This window comes from Rhinopithecus bieti, unplaced genomic scaffold, assembly GCF_001698545.2.
Source record: "Rhinopithecus bieti isolate Rb0 unplaced genomic scaffold, ASM169854v2 scaffold_13351, whole genome shotgun sequence".
Taxonomy (NCBI): domain Eukaryota; kingdom Metazoa; phylum Chordata; class Mammalia; order Primates; family Cercopithecidae; genus Rhinopithecus; species Rhinopithecus bieti.
The window spans coordinates 3,656,627-3,677,814 of NW_016807514.1; the positions used below are offsets into that span (position 1 = coordinate 3,656,627).

The window sequence follows — 21,188 nt, forward strand, 5'->3', positions numbered from 1 at the left end:
AGCAGATTTTCTATACTGTAGGAACTAACCGTTGGAACACTTAATTAAAATGTGAATTATCCCAGAACTATCTATGGATGAATGCAGTTCCAACCAAAATTCCAGGAAGATTTTTTAATGGAAATTGACAAGTTGATTGTAATGTTTATATGGAAATCCAAAGGACCTAAAGTGACCAAAACAATTTTGAAAAAACAAATTTCAAGGACTTACCCTACCTGATTTCAAGATTAGTATAAAGTACAGTAACAAGACAGTGTGGTGTTGGACACAGACAGAGACCCAATGGAACAAAATAATCCAAAAATAGACACATAATTATAGTCAACTGGTTTTGAACAGAGGTGCCAAGGTAATTGCTTGGAGAAAGAACAGTCTTTTCAACAAGTGAGGCCATAACAATTGGATAAACATAAGCCCCGTCATATAGTCTGGTTCTGTGTCCCCACCCAGGTTTCATCTCAAATTGTAATCCCAACGTGTGGAGAGAGGAAAGTGACTGAATTATGGGAGTGGTTTCCCCATGCTGTTCTTATAATAGTGAGTGAATTCTCATGAGATCTGATGCTGTTATAAACGCGTTCTCACCCCTCTCTCTCCTGCCACCATGTGAGACGTGCCTGCTTCCCCTTCCAACCCCCATGACTGTAAGTTTCCTGAGGCCTCGTCAGCCAGGTGGAACTGTGAGTCAGTTAAACCTCTTTCCTTTATAAATTACGCAGTCTCGGGCAGTTCTTTCTAGCAGTATGAAACAGACTAATACGCCCCCCTCCAATTTAACTTTAATTCGTTCCTCATACTGTAAACAAAAATTTATCAAAATAGATCATGTACCTAAAAGTTAAGCCTAAAAATATAAAATTCCCCCCCGAAAAAAACACAGGAGAGAATGTGTGGCCCTAGGTGAGGCAAAGGTTCTTCTCAGACATAACATTGAAACTATGGCCCATGGTTTAAAAATTGTAAACTGGACTTCACCAAAATCAAGAACGTCTGCTGTTTGAAAGACACTATTAAGAAACTGCAGAGATAAGCCACAGACTGGCAGAAAGCATTAGCAAATCACAAATCTGATAAAGAATTTGTATTCAAACTATGTAACTTTCAAAATTTAATTGGAAAATAACCCAGTCAAAAAATGGACAAAAGGCTGGGCGTGGTGGCTCACACCTGTAATCCCAGCACTTTGGGAGGCCGGGGTGGGCGGATCACCTGAGGTCAGGAGTTTGAGACCAGCCTGGCCAACATGGCGAAACCCTGTCTCTACTAAAAATACAAAAACTAGCTGGACATGGAGGCAGGCACCTGTAATCCCGGCTACTTGGGAGGCTGAGGCAGGAGGCGGAGTTTGCAGTGAGCCGAGACTGTGCCATTGCACTCCAGCCTGGGCAACGAGAGTGAAACTCCGTCTCAAAAAAAAAAAAAAGGGCAAAAGAACTAAACAGATGCTTCACCAGAGAAGATACGTGGATGAGAAATTAGCACATGAAAAGATGCTCACCATCATTAAACATGAGATGAAGAAAATGTCAATTAAAACCACTATGGGATACCACTGCACACCTATATGAACAGCTAAATTATAAACAAAAAAACAAAAAGTTTGACAATAGCAAGTGCTGGTGAGGAGCAGCTGGAACTCCAGTGCTGCCCCTGGGGATGCAGAATGGCACGGCCACCAGCGAAACGCTCAGCAGCACAGCCAGACGCCCACCAGTGCCACTCCTAGGTATCCACCAAGAGAAGCGAAAACTTAAATTCACGCAAAAACCTGTGTGTGAATGTTTGTGGAGAGCTTATTTACAATTGTCAAAAACCTACGACCCTAATGTCTCACACCTGGGGAGCGGATAGAGAAACCGCGGGGTCCCCCGCTGAGCAGCAAACAGACAAAACCTTTTTTTTTTTTTTTTTTTTTTTGAGACGGAGTCTTGCTCTGTCGCCCAGGCTGGAGTGCAGTGGCCGGATCTCAGCTCACTGCAAGCTCCGCCTCCCGGGTTCCCACCATTCTCCTGCCTCAGCCTCCCGAGTAGCTGGGACTACAGGCGCCCGCCACCTCGCCCGGCTAGTTTTTTGTATTTTAGTAGAGACGGGGTTTCACCGTGTTAGCCAGGATGGTCTCGATCTCCTGACCTCATGATCCGCCCGTCTCAGCCTCCCAAAGTGCTGGGATTACAGGCTCGAGCCACCGCGCCCGGCCAGACAAAACCTTTGACAGAGGCAGTGCCGCGGACCAGCCTCAAATGCGTCGTGCTAAGGGGAAGAAACTCAGACACAAAAGACTGTAGCTCTGTGAGTCCATTTTTGTGACATTCTAGAAAAAGAATATTTTGGCTAAAAATGGCAAAACTGTAGAGACAAAATAGAGCACCGGTCGCTGGGGCAGGGGAAGGGGTTGACTAGAAAGGGGCACAGGCGGCACGGGCATGATGGGGCTGTTCAGTGCCTTGATTGCTGTGACGAGTGTACGACCACATGCATCTGTCAAAACTTGCAGAAAGTTCCACTAAGAAGAGTCCATTTTACTATATGCAACTTATTCCTTAAAAAAAAAAAAATAGCCGGGCGCGGTGGCTCAAGCCTGTAATCCCAGCACTTTGGGAGGCCGAGACGGGCGGATCACGAGGTCAGGAGATCGAGACCATCCTGGCTGACACGGTGAAACCCCGTCTCTACTAAAAAATACAAAAAACTAGCCGGGCGAGGTGGCGGCGCCTGTAGTCCCAGCTACTCGGGAGGCTGAGGCAGGAGAATTGGCGTGAACCCGGGAGGCGGAGCTTGCAGTGAGCTGAGATCCGGCCACTGCACTCCAGCCTGGGCGGCAGAGCGAGACTCTGTCTCAAAAAAAAAAAAAAAAAGAAAGAAAGAAAGAAATCACTCACACAGAAACAACAGAAAGTACTGCCATTGACTGGGCACGGTGGCTTACACCTGTAATCCCAGCACTTTGGGAGGCCAAGCAAATCACTTGAGGTCAGGAGTTTCAGACCAGCCTGGGCAACATGGCAAAACCCCATCTCTACTAAAAATACAAAAAACTTTGCCAGGCATGGTGGCACGCACCTGTAATCCCAGCTACTTGAGAGGCTGAGGCACTTGAATCGCTTGAACCCAGGAGGCTGAGGTTGTGGTGAGCTGAGATCGCACCATTGCACTCCAGTCTGGGCGAAGGAGCAAGACTCTGTCAAAGAAAGAAAGAAGAAGAAAGAAAGAAGGGAGGGAGGGAAAGAAAGGAAGGAGGGAGGGAAGGAGGGAAAGAAAGGAGGGAGGATGGGAGGGAGGAAGGAAGGAAGGAAAGGAAGGAAGGGAGGGAGGAAGGGAGGAAGGAAGGGAGGAAGGAAGGGAGGAAGGAATTGCAGTAGTCTTGCACGGTTCAGACATGGGTATTATCAGACATCAAAGATCAAATAAGAGCCGGGCGCAGTGGCTCAAGCCTGTAATCCCAGCACTTTGGGAGGCCGAGACGGACGGATCACGAGGTCAGGAGATCGAGACCATCCTGGCGAACACGGTGAAACCCCGTCTCTACTAAAAATACAAAAAAAAAAATTAGCCGGGCGCGGTGGCAGGCGGGCGCCTGTAGTCCCAGCTACACGGGAGGCTGAGCCAGGAGAATGGTGTGAACCCGGGAGGCGGGGCTTGCAGTGAGCTGAGATCCGGCCACTGCACTCCAGCCTGGGCCACAGAGCGAGACTCCGACTCAAAAAAAAAAGATCAAATAAGGATGCTTAATATATTGAAAAGTACTACGTGCTGAGACCCCATCTCTACAAAGAAGAAAAATTAGCCAGGCATGGTGACATGCATCTGTAGTCCCAGCTACTCGGGAGGCTGAGCCGGGAGGATTGCTTGAGCCTGGGAAGTTGAGGCTGCAGTGAGCTGTGATCACGCCACTGCATTGCAGCCTGGGTGACAGAGTGAGACCCTGCCAAAAAAAAAAAAAAAAAAAAAAAAAAAAAAAAAAAAAAAAAAAAAAAGAAGAAGAAAGAAAAGAAAAGACTAGAATAAGGAGACCAGGCCATGTAGCTCATGCTTATAATCCCAATACTTTGGGAGGCCAACACAGGAGGATCGCTTAAGCCCAGATGTTTGAGATCAGCCTGGGCAACATAACAAGACGCTGTCTCTACCAAAAAATATATATATATACACACACACATATATATATATATACATAAATTAGCCAAGCATGGCGGCATGCACCTGTGGTCACTTGAAACCAGGAGGTCGAGGTTGCAGGGAGCAGTGATTGCACCACTGCACTCCAGCCTGGGCAACAGAGTGAGACCTTGTCTCTAAAAACCAGAAAACTGCTGGCCCCAGAATCTGACCACCTGGGCTCAGGTCCAGGCTCTTGTTGCCGTGGTGATCCTGAGGCAGCCAGAGTGGAGGGCAGCTGACCCAGCTGCACCCCTTCCACGTTCAGAACCAGGGGCCCTTGGCCGGGCATGGTGGCTCACGCCTGTAATCCCATCACTTTGGGAGGCCGAGGCGGGCGGATCACAAGGTCAGGAGTTCAAGACCAACCTGGCCAGTATGGTGAAACCCCATCTCTACTAAAAATGCAAAAATGAGCCAGGCACGTGGCAGGTGCCTGTAGTCCCAGCTACTTGGGAGGCTGAGGCAGGATAATGGCATGAACCCGGGACGCAGAGGTTGCAGTGAGTCAAGATCACACCATTGTATTCCAACCTGGATGACAGACCGAGACTCTGTCTCAAAAAAAAAAAAAAAGAACAGGGGTCCCTGCGGCCTTTACAACTCCAGACCCCAGAAATAATGTGCACAGTGTTTTGAAGTCGTCACCCAGCTCCAGAAGAGCCCTGCCGTCCAGACGCTGAGCCCAGGGCAGGCTCTGGCAAGCCCACCGGGGCTCCCCACGGTGACCTGGCCCGGCCAGCGGCCCAGCTGCTCTGACCCAACCCGGCAGCACAACAGAGGCCAAAGGAGAACGCCAACCTGCGTGTGGCCTCTCGAATTGCATCTATTCAGGTGCAAAGTCAACAAAAAGTCCTGCTCGGACTTGCAAGGAAACAGCTCTGCTACCCGGGGCCTTGCTGACCAACTGCCGGCAGGTGCCCCCAGAACCCAGCAGCAGATGGAAACCGGGAGCCTGCCACGGGGACGTGATGACTCAAACACACCAGTAGCAGGTACCCATAGGGAACACGTACGCTACATCTGTGGGAAGTTAGGTTACCAGATATGATGGTAAGAGAAGAAACATCCCCAAAAGATGATACTGTTTTAGAATTTTCTGGACTTAGCTGTCCTTCCCACTCCAGCCTCTAATACCCTTGCCCTGGGGCTGGCAGGTCGTGAGAAAATGGAGGTCCTTGGGGGAGGGCTTCCAAAGCCCTCCAGGCACCATGGGGACTGGCTGCACACCCTTTCTGGGCCTGGGTCCCCCAACGGGCCACTATGGCCAGAAAGGACAGAGCCCAGGATATGGGTTTGGAGGCGGTGACCACGTCCCGAGGGGCCCTGGGCCACACGCCTTCACCCTGCCAACCCTCACCTCTGGATCCCCCTTTTCTTCCAGAGCCGGAGAGATTAACCACAGCGATACCTCCCAGCGAAGAGCAGACGGAGATCACGCTGGGGGAGGTCAGCCAGCTCAGGCCCTAAAACAGCTGCCACGATCCGAGACACCGCCCACCTTCCCCCAGCCCCAGCTGCACCCCGACCCACTGGCCCTCGCCGCCAGGTGGCCCTTGCATTTGACCAGAGATGGGCCGGACGGTGTCCACCGGGCACTTGCAGCCTCCAGGCCTCTTGTAATCTCAGCTGGCATGGGGCTACCGCCTCCCCAAGCCGGGGCTGTGCAGGACCCACAGGTGGTTTCCTGGATATGGGGCACTGGGTGAGACGTGGGGTGGACGCTGGCCGTGGCCTCCCTGGCTGGGGCACGCCCCTGAGCTCATGAGCAGGAGAGGATGTGGAGGAGTTCAGGCTGCCTCCAACTCCCCTGGCTGGGATCCCACGACAGTAAGTCCTCCAAGGGCTGGGCCAGGCCCAGGACATCTGTGGCCAAGTGGCCACCCAGGGACGTGGGTCCCGCCACCTTCCATCCTTGCAGCAGCGCACCACTGTGAGGGTTGGGAAGGGGTCCTGAAAGCCAGGAAGCCTGGCAGACCCCATGGCATCTCTTCCTGTGCAGATCACAGTGGGGGAAATTGGCCCCTTCAGCTCCATCAAGGTGCCCGTCATCTTCACCCCGGTCGTCCCAGGAAACGTTCAAGCCAGGTTCAAGGTCATGTTTAAGAACCCCCAGTGCCCAACGGTGAGTATTCCTGCTGCCATGCCACATGCACGCCCTGGCCCCTGCCTCCACAGCCTCGTGCAGCAGCTGCCCTTGGCCACAAAGTCGCCATTTGCCCATGCAGGGATGGCCAGTTGTGCACAGATGGTTGACACCACAGTTTACTAACACACAACATAGCACACTGGCATACACAGGCAGACATGCTTCTATGAGCACACCATGCATGCCCATGCAAAACATGCATGTACACACGTGCGCACACAGGGCCCCGTGCACACGTGCGCACACACAGAGCCATTTTTTTTTTTTTTTTTTTTTTTTTTTTTTTTGAGTCAGGATCTCGTTCTGTCACCCAGGCTGGAATGCAGTGGCAGGATCACAGCTCACTTCAGCCTTTAATCCCTGGGCTCAAGTGATCCTCTTGCCTCAGCCTCTCGAGTAGCTGGGATTACAGGTGCACGTCACCACACACGGCTAACTTCTGTATTTTTCATAGAGATGGGGTTTCGCCATGTTGTCCAGGCTGGTCTCGATCTCCTGACCTCAAGTGATCTACCCACCTTGGCCTCCCAAAGTGCTGGGATTATAGGAGTGAACCACCACGCCCAGCCCCAGACGACAACTTTCTATGCTTAAAAATTCCTCTGCACCCCCTCTGCACTCCCATGGGCTGGGGCGGTTGCCTGTCCCAGGCTGTGGCTCCTCGCATCCTCCAAAGTGTTCAGAGTCCTCGGCTCACCCCACAGCACCAGGACAGTACCACTGCCTAGGCGGCTTTGTGCTGGGCTGCTGCACTTCCCCAGCCCGGGGCTTGCTGGCCCTCCCAAAACCTGACTCATCCCCTCCAACCTCCTGAGGCCCCAGGAGTCAGTGCTTGGGGAGAAGCACTATCTTGGCTCACTGCAACCTCTGCCTCTGGGGTTCAAGCGATTCTCCCGCCTCAGCCTCCCACATAGTTGGGACCACAGGCACACATCACCATGCCTGGCTGATGTTTATATTTTTTGTAGAGATGGGGGTCTCACCATGCTGCCCAGGCTGGTCTCAAACTTGTGGGCTCAAGCAATCCTCCAAGCCTGGCCTCCAAAGTGCTGGAATTACAAGTGTGAGCCACCGTGCTTGGCCATAGAAAGGTTTTTTTAAACACCTAAATGTTAATGAGTATGAAGCTGAGTGGTAGGTACTTGGTGATCCAGTATTCTGTTCTAGTAATAGATGAACATTTAAAAAGAATATTTGGCTGGACGCAGTGGCTGATGCCTGTAATCCCTGCACTTTGGGGGACTGAGGTGGGTGGATCTCTGAGGTCAGGAGTTCGAGACCAGCCTGGCCAATGTGGCGAAACCCCGTCTCTACTAAAAATATAAACATTAGCCTGGCATGGTGGCGGGTGCCTGTAATCCCAGCTACTCGGGAGGCTCAAGCAGGAGAATTGCTTGAACACGGGAGGCGGAGGTTGCAGTAAGCAGAGATTGCACCACTGCACTCCAGCCCGGGCGACAGAGTGAGACTCTATCTCAAAAAAAAGAACATTTTAAATGACATGATATGAAAAGTGCCACAGCCATCCCAAAGAGTTAGAAAACTCAAGCCCATGAAACATTCCTCCTGGGAGCTGTGTCAGTGCTCACCAACATCGCCTGCTTTGCCCAAAGAACTCCTGTTGCTGAGCTCACGTGTCCATATTCAGCTGCATTTCAGGGTCATGGGCGTGGCCATCGACGTGCCGGTCTGGGTGCCAAAGCCCAGCGTGGACCTGAAGATCTGTATGTACGACCGGCTCTACCAGGACTCTGTGCTTGTGCACACACGGTGAGCCCCCACCCATCCATGCACATGGGGTGACTTGCACACCTGGCGAGCCCCCGCCCGTCCATGCACACGGGGTGACTTGCACCCAGGGTGAGTCCCCGCCCGTCCATGCACACGGGGTGACTTGCACCCAGGGTGAGCCCCTGCCCGCCTGTGCACAGGCAGTGAGCCCCCCAGTGGCCAGCGGGGACACGGCACCTGGGGCTGCCACGGCTGCTGTCCAGGCCCTGAGCGTCACCCTGTGTGGCAAGGGGGGTGCTTAGCGCTGTGGCTGGGAAGAGGGACCTTGGTGGGGGTGATCCAGGGTCATCTGGGAGGCGTCACGGGGAGGCAGGAGGGTCCGAGTCAGGCCGATTTGAAGACACCGCACTGTTGGCTTCCACGATGGAGGAAGGTCCGCCCGGAGCCCGGGGACACTGCAGCTTCTAGAGGCTGTGAAAGGAGAGAAGACGCCTGTGCCCTAGAGCTGCACAGGGCACAGCCCGGCCCGCACCTCGGCCTTAGCTCTGTCTTGGCTTCTGACCTCCGGGCTGTGGAGAGAATGAACGCGCCTCTTCGGTGTGGGGCCTACGCTTGGGGAAGTCCTTTCAGCAGCCACAGGAAACGCACTGCCCGCCTCGGCCTGGCCGGAGTCCTCAGCCCCTCATGGACACAGGCGGGGCGAGCCTGGAGGAGGCAGCCTCTACTTGCAGGGTTTGGCGAGGGCTCCGGACATCAGAGCAAGCAGCCTGCCCTGAAGAGCCATGCCGGTGGGAAAGTGCAGAGGGACGGCGAGGCTGGGCCTGTGGGGTTTCCATGACGGATCCCCTGTGCCACCAGCACCAAGGAGCAGGCTGTGCGGATACCGAGGCCCCAGGCACCGGCCCCAGGCACAGGCACCTCCCGCCCAGTGACCTGGGTAGGAACGGCTCCCGCAGCACCTGCCCTCCTGCTGTCCAACTCCTGTGGGCCCGGCACGGGCTGGGAATGTGAAGCCTGCAGTGACCCGGGATCCAGCTGCGTGAGTTAGCGTGGCCGCGGTGGAGTCTGCCGTGACCCAGGATCCAGCTGTTGTGTTCGTGTGGCCGCAGTGAAGCCTGCAGTGACCCGGGAGCTGCGTGAGTTAGCGTGGCCGTGGTGGAGTCTGCCATGACCCAGGATCCTGCTGCGTGAGTTAGCGTGGCCGCAGTGGAGTCTGCTCACCTCCGGCATCCGTCCTACCACAGCTTCTCTATGCCCTTGGAAACGTGACAGAAAGGGCCCGGGCGTGTCTGTCGGGCATTGTGGGCTGGGCGGGGCTCAGCTCTGTGGATGGCCTCCGGCTGTGGTTGTGCGTACCTCAGCGTAGCCAAGTACTCGTTTGTATAGACTCTGGCCCCACAAGGGAACCAGAAGACAGAACAGCATCTGCCGAACAGGGAGGGCGCGGTGTCTGAGCACCCAGGCACCCACCTTGCACGGGGCCCCAGCAGCAGGGGTGCAGAGGCTGGCGTGCCCAGATGCACTGTGGGTGGCCTCTGGGTAGTGGTCAGAGGTCAGAGGCAGGTCTGTGCTGGACGGAGACGGGGCTGACACAGCATGGGCGACTGTCGCGTGGAAGCACAGGAGGAGGGAGAGATTTCTCACTGCTACACCCCCGGGTCCCCCCTCGTAGACTGCCCGGGGCAGCTGTGGTGGGGCGGCCGCACCACTGTGTTCAGCAGAGGCTCAAAGACAGGGAGGGGAGGGGGGCTTCACTGTGGGAACAGGGCGGCTCCCGGTGGTCCTGAGGAGGCTGTTGGCTTGAGGGAGCTGGAGGTGGAGATCAGACAGACGCAGCCTCCCAGGTGACTGGTGGGTACCTGGGCTTTCTCAGGCGCATCTTGGGTTGGAGGCTGCAGTCATCACCGAGGCCTGTGGCTGTCCCAGGCCCCCCACGTGCCCTGTGCTTGAGCTACAGGATGTGGGTATGCCCTGGGCAGGAGGCGGGCAGAGCCCTGGAGGGAGGGGTTCCACCCTTCGTGTCCCCTCCAGGGCCCCACACCCGGGGGCTGCCTGACAGGTGCTCTTCCCGGAAAGCGTCCGGTTCCCGAGAGCCCATTAGGACCATGCTTCCGTTTCGATGTGGTTATTTTTAAGAATACCTCATCAGATTTCATTTCAGATAAAACAGCCCTTACAAAGCAGGGCTTTGAAGACTCTGATTGTCGAGGTGCACGTGCATGCTTGGAGTGGGTGGGCTCTGAGCACCTGTCGTGGGCTTGGGTTTTAGAAATGTTGTAATAACTCCAGGCATGGAGCACACACAGAGTCACGGCTGTGGCGCCTGACCCAGTGCCCTGCGACACGCCCACAGGTCGAAAGCTGCCCTGCGCCTGAAGTTCGAGGTGTGCAAGGAGCTGAGGGCCCACCTGGAGCTCCTGCCTGAGACAGGCTACATCCAGGCACAGTCATCCTACTCCGTGCAGCTCAAGTTCCTGCCGCGGTAGGTGCCAGGATGCCAGGGCCGGGGCAGGAGGACGTGGGAGGATGTGGGCTCCAAGGCGCCCCTCTCCACTGGCCACTCCTCTGATCTCATTGCTGCTGGGATCATCACCCCTCAGGGATGTGTTCTAGGGCAGAGGCCATGACACTGGGGGGCAGTCACAGCTGGGTCGGTGGTCCCTTTTGGTTGCTTTTGTTTAAGATGTGAGCCAAGTTGAAGTTCATTTTTTTGTACAGAGGTTTCCAGTTATTCCAGCCTCGTTGAAAAGATCGGGAGGCTGTGCGTCCCCCAAGCATGGCCTGCGGCTCTCAGTGCCACTGAGGGTCTGCTGCCTGCTGGGATAAGGTGGCCCAGGATACGGCTCTGGCTTGTTGCGGGCACCCTGCTGTCTGTGCACTCCCACACTGTCTTCCCTGTCTTCATCCCTTTCCCGTAACTCCCTGAGGTTCTGTTTTGAGATCAGTGCACGCCTGACATTTGCTCCTTTACCTGTGTCTTGAGGGTGTCCCTGTCACCCAGTCATCCCTTGTCCTCTCCAATCCAAGGCTCTTTCCAGGCCTCCTGGGTGCATCCCCTGGTCTCTGCTTTTGCCAGGTGGACTTTGGTTTCTGCACTTCAGCGTTTGTTGTGCTTTGGAGGCTGGACGTCCTATGTCTGATCCCAGCTCCCCAGAGCTGCCCTCAGCATCCGGGCCAGGACCGAGGTCCAGACAAAGGATGCTCAGTGGAGCTTGGTGAGGGAGGTGGGCGCAGCAGGCACGACCTGGTGGGACTTGGAAGGGAACAGGGTGGAGCTGAGCTTTAAATCGACTGTTTCCTGGACTTGCCCCTGCCGGCCACCTGTCACAGGGAAGCTGATGTTTTTCTTTCTTATTTGTACTTTCCTGATATTTCTATAACAACACTAACTTATGTAATCAGAGATCAAACTCTGATTAAAGTGAAAATGCATTTTCAAAGGGCTTTTTAAGATTCCTTTATGATGCAAACTCCATATTAATTTGAAACTTGGCTCTTGAATTTTTTTCTGTTTATTTAAACACAGCTTTTGAGCCACAGTCAGTTGTGTTGCTCCTGGGAGTGACTGGCGACTTNCGTCCTACCACAGCTTCTCTATGCCCTTGGAAACGTGACAGAAAGGGCCCGGGCGTGTCTGTCGGGCATTGTGGGCTGGGCGGGGCTCAGCTCTGTGGATGGCCTCCGGCTGTGGTTGTGCGTACCTCAGCGTAGCCAAGTACTCGTTTGTATAGACTCTGGCCCCACAAGGGAACCAGAAGACAGAACAGCATCTGCCGAACAGGGAGGGCGCGGTGTCTGAGCACCCAGGCACCCACCTTGCACGGGGCCCCAGCAGCAGGGGTGCAGAGGCTGGCGTGCCCAGATGCACTGTGGGTGGCCTCTGGGTAGTGGTCAGAGGTCAGAGGCAGGTCTGTGCTGGACGGAGACGGGGCTGACACAGCATGGGCGACTGTCGCGTGGAAGCACAGGAGGAGGGAGAGATTTCTCACTGCTACACCCCGGGTCCCCCCTCGTAGACTGCCCGGGGCAGCTGTGGTGGGGCGGCCGCACCACTGTGTTCAGCAGAGGCTCAAAGACAGGGAGGGGAGGGGGGCTTCACTGTGGGAACAGGGCGGCTCCCGGTGGTCCTGAGGAGGCTGTTGGCTTGAGGGAGCTGGAGGTGGAGATCAGACAGACGCAGCCTCCCAGGTGACTGGTGGGTACCTGGGCTTTCTCAGGCGCATCTTGGGTTGGAGGCTGCAGTCATCACCGAGGCCTGTGGCTGTCCCAGGCCCCCCACGTGCCCTGTGCTTGAGCTACAGGATGTGGGTATGCCCTGGGCAGGAGGCGGGCAGAGCCCTGGAGGGAGGGGTTCCACCCTTCGTGTCCCCTCCAGGGCCCCACACCCGGGGCTGCCTGACAGGTGCTCTTCCCGGAAAGCGTCCGGTTCCCGAGAGCCCATTAGGACCATGCTTCCGTTTCGATGTGGTTATTTTAAGAATACCTCATCAGATTTCATTTCAGATAAAACAGCCCTTACAAAGCAGGGCTTTGAAGACTCTGATTGTCGAGGTGCACGTGCATGCTTGGAGTGGGTGGGCTCTGAGCACCTGTCGTGGGCTTGGGTTTTAGAAATGTTGTAATAACTCCAGGCATGGAGCACACACAGAGTCACGGCTGTGGCGCCTGACCCAGTGCCCTGCGACACGCCCACAGGTCGAAAGCTGCCCTGCGCCTGAAGTTCGAGGTGTGCAAGGAGCTGAGGGCCCACCTGGAGCTCCTGCCTGAGACAGGCTACATCCAGGCACAGTCATCCTACTCCGTGCAGCTCAAGTTCCTGCCGCGGTAGGTGCCAGGATGCCAGGGCCGGGGCAGGAGGACGTGGGAGGATGTGGGCTCCAAGGCGCCCCTCTCCACTGGCCACTCCTCTGATCTCATTGCTGCTGGGATCATCACCCCTCAGGGATGTGTTCTAGGGCAGAGGCCATGACACTGGGGGGCAGTCACAGCTGGGTCGGTGGTCCCTTTTGGTTGCTTTTGTTTAAGATGTGAGCCAAGTTGAAGTTCATTTTTTTGTACAGAGGTTTCCAGTTATTCCAGCCTCGTTGAAAAGATCGGGAGGCTGTGCGTCCCCAAGCATGGCCTGCGGCTCTCAGTGCCACTGAGGGTCTGCTGCCTGCTGGGATAAGGTGGCCCAGGATACGGCTCTGGCTTGTTGCGGGCACCCTGCTGTCTGTGCACTCCCACACTGTCTTCCCTGTCTTCATCCCTTTCCCGTAACTCCCTGAGGTTCTGTTTTGAGATCAGTGCACGCCTGACATTTGCTCCTTTACCTGTGTCTTGAGGGTGTCCCTGTCACCCAGTCATCCCTTGTCCTCTCCAATCCAAGGCTCTTTCCAGGCCTCCTGGGTGCATCCCCTGGTCTCTGCTTTTGCCAGGTGGACTTTGGTTTCTGCACTTCAGCGTTTGTTGTGCTTTGGAGGCTGGACGTCCTATGTCTGATCCCAGCTCCCCAGAGCTGCCCTCAGCATCCGGGCCAGGACCGAGGTCCAGACAAAGGATGCTCAGTGGAGCTTGGTGAGGGAGGTGGGCGCAGCAGGCACGACCTGGTGGGACTTGGAAGGGAACAGGGTGGAGCTGAGCTTTAAATCGACTGTTTCCTGGACTTGCCCCTGCCGGCCACCTGTCACAGGGAAGCTGATGTTTTCTTTCTTATTTGTACTTTCCTGATATTTCTATAACAACACTAACTTATGTAATCAGAGATCAAACTCTGATTAAAGTGAAAATGCATTTTCAAAGGGCTTTTAAGATTCCTTTATGATGCAAACTCCATATTAATTTGAAACTTGGCTCTTGAATTTTTTTCTGTTTATTTAAACACAGCTTTTGAGCCACAGTCAGTTGTGTTGCTCCTGGGAGTGACTGGCGACTTAGACTCAGACATGCCAGAGCCCTTGCGGGCCCACGAGGGCCACGTGCTCGCAGGTTCTGTGCGAGAGCGGGAGGTTGGCATGAGGCGTATCCCAGCACCGATGTTTCAGAGATGCCGTACCTCTCAAAGATGTAGAAGTACCACTGACAGTGGGTCTTACTGTCATTTCACAAAATGGAGAGAGGAAAGCACATTCGCCTCGTCTGCCTCTTTCAGACACTCCCTGCCGGAGGATGCGGGGAGGTATTTTGACAAGGAGACCCGAGTCCTGGAGGCCCCGATGACCATATGGGTGGCTGACCAGGTCTGTGTTGGGGCACTTTCGAGGGATGCTGGGCTCTCCTGGGGAACAGTGGCTTTCCTGGGAGGCTAGGCAAGGGCCCCCAAAAGGGCCCATCCTCACTTGCCTTCCAGTGAAGCATCTAGCGGCCAGAGGGGCTTGCCTGCTGGCAGGGTGCTCATGGGCCAGAGAGAGGCCTCCGAGGCCTGCCCAGGCCAGCAGGGCTGTGTCCCAGGCACCCGCACCTGCATGTGCACACATGAGGGGTGCCCACACAGCTGCACACGTCTATGCGCCCATGTGTGCCACACACAGGGACACATGCACCCCACTCCACCTGCAGCTGGCTCTCAGCTGCCACCCCCCCCATGTCAGGGAGTGGTCACAGGGAAGTGGGTTTTATTAAAAGATGGCCTCATCGTGTACTGGAAACCGTGGACCATGGCCACAAGGCAGCAGCAGTGGTCGTGCCTCAGAGTTTGGGGAGCACTTGGTAAGTCTCCAAGCAGCTGCGAGAGCGACTGCGCCCTTTGTGCCTCAGAACAAGCCAGTGGAATTCACCGTGCATGCCATTGTCACCACCTCGGACCTGGAGCTCAGTCCCTCGGAGGTGGATTTTGGCTACTGCACCATCTACGAGGCCATCAGGACAGAAATCAGCCTCCACAACCACTCGCTCCTGCCCCAGGAGTTTGGGTTCGTCAAGCTTCCCAAGGTACCTCCTGCGGCCAGGCCTGGGGCAAGAGGGGCGAGGCCCGGAAGCCCTGGGGACAGGATGCAGTGGCCACTGCTCCAGGGTGCCCATGCATGGGCGTGTGGCCCAACTTCCGTCTCTCAGCTGCACCCCCCATGCCTGGACCTCCCCACCCTGCACACCAGCCCTGGATGTGCAGCCCAACTTCTGCCTGTCAGCTGCACCCCTAGCCTCGGTCCCATGCACGTCCTGCCCTCCAGATCCCTCTCTCTGCTCTTCCTTCTGGAACTTTCCCCTGCTGGGGCCACACAAGGTAGCTAGGACGAGGCCCAAGCCTGGGCACCCCTCACCTTTCCCTGGGCTGCCCTGCTACCAACACCACCGTCCTCACTCTCCCCCCATCTCATACACACACATGCACACACATGCACATGCTCACAATCGCTCATGCACTCATACACATGTGCTCACACACACACTTGCTGACACTCATTCACACCACCACACTCACACGCTCACACTCTCTTACACTCACACTCACCCTTGCTTACACACAATCACACTCTTACACTCACACACTCGCTCACACATGATCATACTAACCTCTTACACACTCACACTCACACTCACATACGGTCACACTAATCTCTTACACTCACACTTGCTCACACATGATCACACTAATCTCACACTTGCTCACACACGGTCACACTAATCTCTCACATTCACACATGATCACACTTATCTCTTACTCTCACATACACGGTCACACTAATCTGACTCGCACTGATGCTCACACACGATCACACTAATCTCATGCTCACATTCGCTCACACATGATCACACTTACTCTCACAGTCACAATCACTCACATACACACTTTCTTATGCTTGCTCACACACGATCACACTAATCTCTTACACTCACACTCGCTCACACACAATCACACTCTCTTACACTTACACACACTTGCCCACACACGATCACACTAATCTCTCACACTCAGACTCACACTTGCTCACACACAATCACACTAATCTCTCACACTCACTCTCACACTCACAGCCCTGCTGCACGTGTGTTCACGTGGTCTCCCTGTGACATTCCCTCAGAGCGCTCCTCCATTTCCAGTTTGTGGACGTGCAGCCCAACGATGGGTTTGGGACGATCCTGCCCTGGGAAACGCTGCAGTTCGATGTGATCTTCAGCCACCAAGGGCCCGAGGAACACAGCTTCAAGCTGACCTGCAAGTCTGGAGATCAAACCGGTGGAGCCTGCCAGGGAGGAAGGGACGCAGTTTGGCCTGGAGCTACCTGCTTCGGGAGGGCCCACCCTTTCCCAGCAGCACCCCATCCCTGCATCTGCCCCACCGCTGCCTGGCTGATCCACAGGGCCTGTGCCTGGGCCAGCCACTTGCCCGGCCGGCAGGAACCTCAAAACCCGGGGTGCAGAACAGGCCTGGGAACCTGGGCAGCCTTGAGTTTGGGCCGCTCAGCTATGTGTGCGTGTTTGTGGTGTCGTGGGTGTGCATGTTATGAGTGTGTGAGGACAGGCCGGAGAGGGCCCGTGTGTGTAGAACATGTGGTTGCGCATCAACAGGCCGTATCACTGTTAGTAAGGCGTGAGTGCATAGGGGTGTGGTGGGCAAGAGTGCATGTTTGTCAGTGGTGAGGACCTGAATGTGTGTGTGATACATGTGGGACGTGTAGTTGAGCATATGGGGATTGCGTGAATGTGTGAGTGCCAGGTATGTGAGGTATGGGGGGTGTCCCCTGTGTGGTGAGTACGTGGTCCTGTGTTGTCGGTGAGTACAGGTACATGGTGTTGTGAACTTTGGCATGAGTGTGAGCCACATGTGAGGTGGAGCATGTGGTGTGTGGAGTGAGCATGTATGTGTGTGAGTGCATGTATGTGGGTATGGCAGGTTAGTGCATGTATGTGTGAGCATGCATGTGAGTGAATGTGTTTCTGTGTGGGTGGACCTGTGTCCAGAGGTGGACCTGGTGTAAAGACCTGCATGCTCTGACATCTTGTGCGACCAGCCAGTCTCTGCACCTCCCTGAGCCTGAGAGTGGGATGAGGAAGTGGTAGAGGGAGAGGTGAAACTGGACCCAAAGCAGTGGCCAGTGGTCCGGCGTGGGTTCTCGTTGCTGCTGGGACCATCAGTCTCCAGAGATGTGTTCTGGGGCAGAGGCCAAGACACTGGGGGGCAGTCACAGCTGGGTCTGTGGTCCATTTTGATTGCTTTTATTTCAGATGTGAGCCAAGTTGAGGTTCATTTTTTTGCACGGAGGCTTCCAATTATTCCAGCCTTGTCGAAAAGATTCCATTCTGCCCTGAATTCCTCTGTGCCTTCGTCAAACAATCATCCACATTTGGGTCCTACTGACCTGGGCCGTCGGGGCCTCCCTCCATCTCTGTGGGTCCTTAAAATGTATTTATCGAAGCAGCCAGGTGGGTTTGTTCTGTGGAGTTGCCACAGGTGGGATGCTGTCCCGTGGTGTCAGTTCACATGTTCCTCTGTTCTGTGTTGCGAGTTCGTTGGCAGCAGGACCTCTGGGCTAGTCAGGCAGCCAGACCACTTCAAAAGCCACGTTGGCTCCTTCTCCAGGGCGCGTTAACGCCCGGTCATCTCTCCCTCAGCCGCCTTTGGTGCTCAGTGCTTTGCACCTTCCATTCGTAATCACGGCCCTGTGACTCTGACCTATCGATGTCGCAGTTTCCAACCCTGTGTCACTTTCTGAACTCTTTGAGGCGCACGTGGAGTCATCAGGCTGCAGCGTTCGATTCCTTCCTAACACCGCTTCCCAGCGTGCTTCACCGTTTACATAAATTCCACTCCTCATTCTCTCTCATCTCATAACAATGTCACCTGTGATTCGACCTTTTTCTACTGCTCATTTTCAAGTGCAATTATTTCTTTCTGAACTTTTACATCTTTAAAAAAATTTTTTTTTATTTTTTTGAGACAGGGTCTTGCTGTGTCACCCAGGCTTGAGTGCAGTGGTGCAATCACGGCTCACTGCAGCCTCCACCTCCCAGGTTCAAGCAATCCTCCCACCTCAACCTCCTGAGTGTGGCTAGGACTACAGGAACACACCACCATGACTGGCTAATTTTTATATTTTTTGTATATTTGAGACGGGGTCTCACTATGTTGTCCAAGCTGGTCTTGAATTCATAGCCTCAAGTGATCCTCCCACTTCAGCCTCCAAATGTGCTGGGATGACAGGGGTGAGCCACTGCGCCTGGCTCTCCTCCTCACTCTCAGAAAGGAGCCCAATTCAGGCCAGGTGCAGTGGTTCATGCCTGTAATCCCAGCACTTTGGGAGGCCAAGGCAGGCAGATCACGAGGTCAGGAGATCAAGACCATCCTGGCTAACATGGTGAAACCCCGTCTCTACTAAAAATATAAAAAATTAGCCAGGCGTGGTGGCGGGCACCTGTAGTCCCAGTTACTTGGGAGGCTGAGGCAGGAGAATGGCATGAACCCGGGAGGTGGAGCTTGCAGTGAGCCGAGATTGTGCCACTGAACTCCAGCCTGGGCGACAGAGTGAGACTCCATCTCAAAAAAAATAAAATAAAAAAATAAAATAAAATAAAAGGAGCCCAGTTCAGTGAGCTTTTCTTTTTTTTTCTTTTCTTTTCTTTTTTTCTTTTTTTTTTTTTGAGACAGAGTCTCGCTCTGTCACCAGGCTGGAGTGCAGTGTCACAGTCTCAGCTCACTGCAACCTTTGCCTCCCGGGTTCAAGTGATTCTTCTGCCTCAGCCTCCCGAGCAGCTGAGACTATAGGTGTGCACCACCACGCCCAGCTAATTTTTGTATTTTTAGTAGAGACGGGGTTTCACTGTGCTAGCCAGGATGGTCTCGATCTCTCGACCTTGTGATCCACCTGCCTCAGCCTCCCAAAGTGCTGGGATTACAGGCGTGAGCCACCGCGCCCGGCCTAAGAGAGGCTTTTCTAACTCCATCGCTCCAGAGCACCCCCTGCAGTTCGTGTGTGTGTGTGATGTGCTAAAAAAAATAGAAGGCCTCAGCTTTCTTAGCCCTGCGTCCTCTGCTCTCTTCCTCCCTTCCATTTTCAGATAATCCACAAACTCAGAAAGTCAGCATCGTGTACCCTCCACCCAAAATACAGACCTTAGGCTTTATCCTACCTGCCTCCGATTTCTCTTCGTGTTACAGAAACAAACATTCTCCCTCAAGTCGGAGGTGGCTTCGTTCTCCCTCCCTCCCCAGAGCCCATCCCTGTCAGGAATGCCAGGGCTTGTACTTTCATTACATACCTGTGTACCTATAACCGAACACACACACGTGTGTGCAAGCGTAAATGCTTCTACCCTTGCACAGATGTAGGGTGACCACCATGCTGGTGTGCCTGGCACTGAGGGGTTTCTCAGGCCACAGGACTGTGAGTGCTGAAACTAGGAGAACCCCAAGCAGACCGGGACCCCAGGTCGGCGCCTCAGGCCCCCGCCGCCGGTCTGGATTTTGCTTGTTTCCCCTCAGCCTGGGTATTTTTGTGACTGAGCCTCATGGACACCACCAGGGGTTCCCTTTGGGACCCGTTAGGTTTGAGGCCTGTGGGCTGTCAGAGCAGCACCTCCTGGGAAGCTTCTCGTTCTAAATGCAGATATCAGAAAAGAGGGTTTGAAAATCAACCATCTAAGCTTCCTTTTCAAGCATTAGGAAAAGAACACAGGAAATTAAACCCAAAGAGAGTAGAAGAAAAGACATAATAAAGCTAAGAGTGGAAGTCAATGCAATAGAAATGAAATGTTCAACAGAGAAAAACAACAAACTAAAAGTCTTTTCTTGTACAATTTAATAAAATTCGGCCGGGCGCGGTGGCTCAAGCCTGTAATCCCAGCACTTTGGGAGGCCGAGACGGGCAGATCACGAGGTCAGGAGATTGAGACCATCCTGGCTAACACGGTGAAACCCCGTCTCTACTAAAAAATACAAAAAAGTAGCCGGGCGACGTGGCGGGCGCCTGTAGTCCCAGCTACTTGGGAGACTGAGGCAGGAGAATGGCGTAAACCCGGGAGGCAGAGCTTGCAGTGAGCTGAGATCCGGCCACTGCACTCCAGCCCGGGCGACAGAGTGAGACTCCGTCTCAAAAAAAAATAAAAATAAAAATAAAAAATAAAATAAAATAAAATTCATTACCCCTAGCAAGACCCGTCAGGATAAAAAGAGAAAACACAAACCATCAGTATCAGGAGTGAAAGGGAACATCGCTGCAGACCTAACAGATATCAAAACAATGCAAAGAGAACGTGACGAACAGCTTTGCACCAGGGAACATGAAAATTTCGAGGAAATGGACAAATTCCTCAAAATACACAACTGACACAAGAAAAATACAGAAATATCTGAATAGTCAGGCCAGGCACGGTGGCTCACGCCTGTAATCCCAGCACTTTGGGAGGCCAAGGTGGGTGGATCACTTGAGATCAAGAGTTCAAGACCAGTCTGGCCAAATGGCAAAACTCCATCTCTACCAAAAATACAAAAATTAGCCAGGCATGGTAGCAGGTGTCTGTAATCCCAGTTACTTGGGAGGCTGAGGCAGGAGAATCACTTAAACCTGAGAGGTGGAGGTTGCAGTAAGCTGAGATTGCGCCACTGCACTCCAGCCTGGGCGACAAAGCGAGATTCCCTGTCAAAAAAAAGAGAAATTGATTACTAATAATAATCAATGATACATACACAAAAAAATAATTTTAGTGAGCACTGGGCACCACGGCCGTAATCCCAGCACTTTGGGAGGCTGAAACAGAAGGATCGCTTGAGTCCAGGAATTTGAGACCAGCAACACCTCATCACTACATTTTTTTTTTTTTTTTTTTTTTTTTTTTTTTTTTTTTTTTTTTTTTGAGACGGAGTCTCGCTCTGCCGCCCAGGCTGGAGTGCAGTGGCCGGATCTCGGCTCACTGCAAGCTCCGCCTCCTGGGTTTAGGCCATTCTCCTGCCTCAGCCTCCCGAGTAGCTGGGACTACAGGCGCCCGCCACGTCGCCCGGCTAGTTTTTTGTATTTTTTAGTAGAGACGGGGTTTCACCATGTTAGCCAGGATGGTCTCGATCTCCTGACCTCGTGATCCGCCCGTCTCGGCCTCCCAAAGTGCTGGGATTACAGGCTTGAGCCACCGCGCCCGGCCTCATCACTACATTTTTATTTCCTTTCTTTTTTTTTTTTTTTTTTGAGACAGAGTCTAGCTTTGTCGCCCAAGCTGGAGTGCAATGGTGCGATCTCGGCTC

The 21,188-nt window shown here is 53.9% G+C and overlaps 1 protein-coding gene across 1 annotated transcript in view; it reads left to right on the forward strand.

The window, feature by feature from the left end:
- CFAP74 (cilia and flagella associated protein 74) overlaps positions 1-21,188 on the forward strand; it is an 80,526-nt gene that overhangs the window by 48,476 nt on the left and 10,862 nt on the right. Inside the window, exons 19-25 of the mRNA XM_017882526.1 lie at positions 5,543-5,607; positions 6,161-6,283; positions 7,956-8,077; positions 10,392-10,520; positions 14,169-14,256; positions 14,774-14,947; positions 16,058-16,176. Coding sequence (XP_017738015.1) covers positions 5,543-5,607; positions 6,161-6,283; positions 7,956-8,077; positions 10,392-10,520; positions 14,169-14,256; positions 14,774-14,947; positions 16,058-16,176 — 820 coding nt within the window. The remainder of the gene's footprint in view (positions 1-5,542; positions 5,608-6,160; positions 6,284-7,955; positions 8,078-10,391; positions 10,521-14,168; positions 14,257-14,773; positions 14,948-16,057; positions 16,177-21,188) is intronic.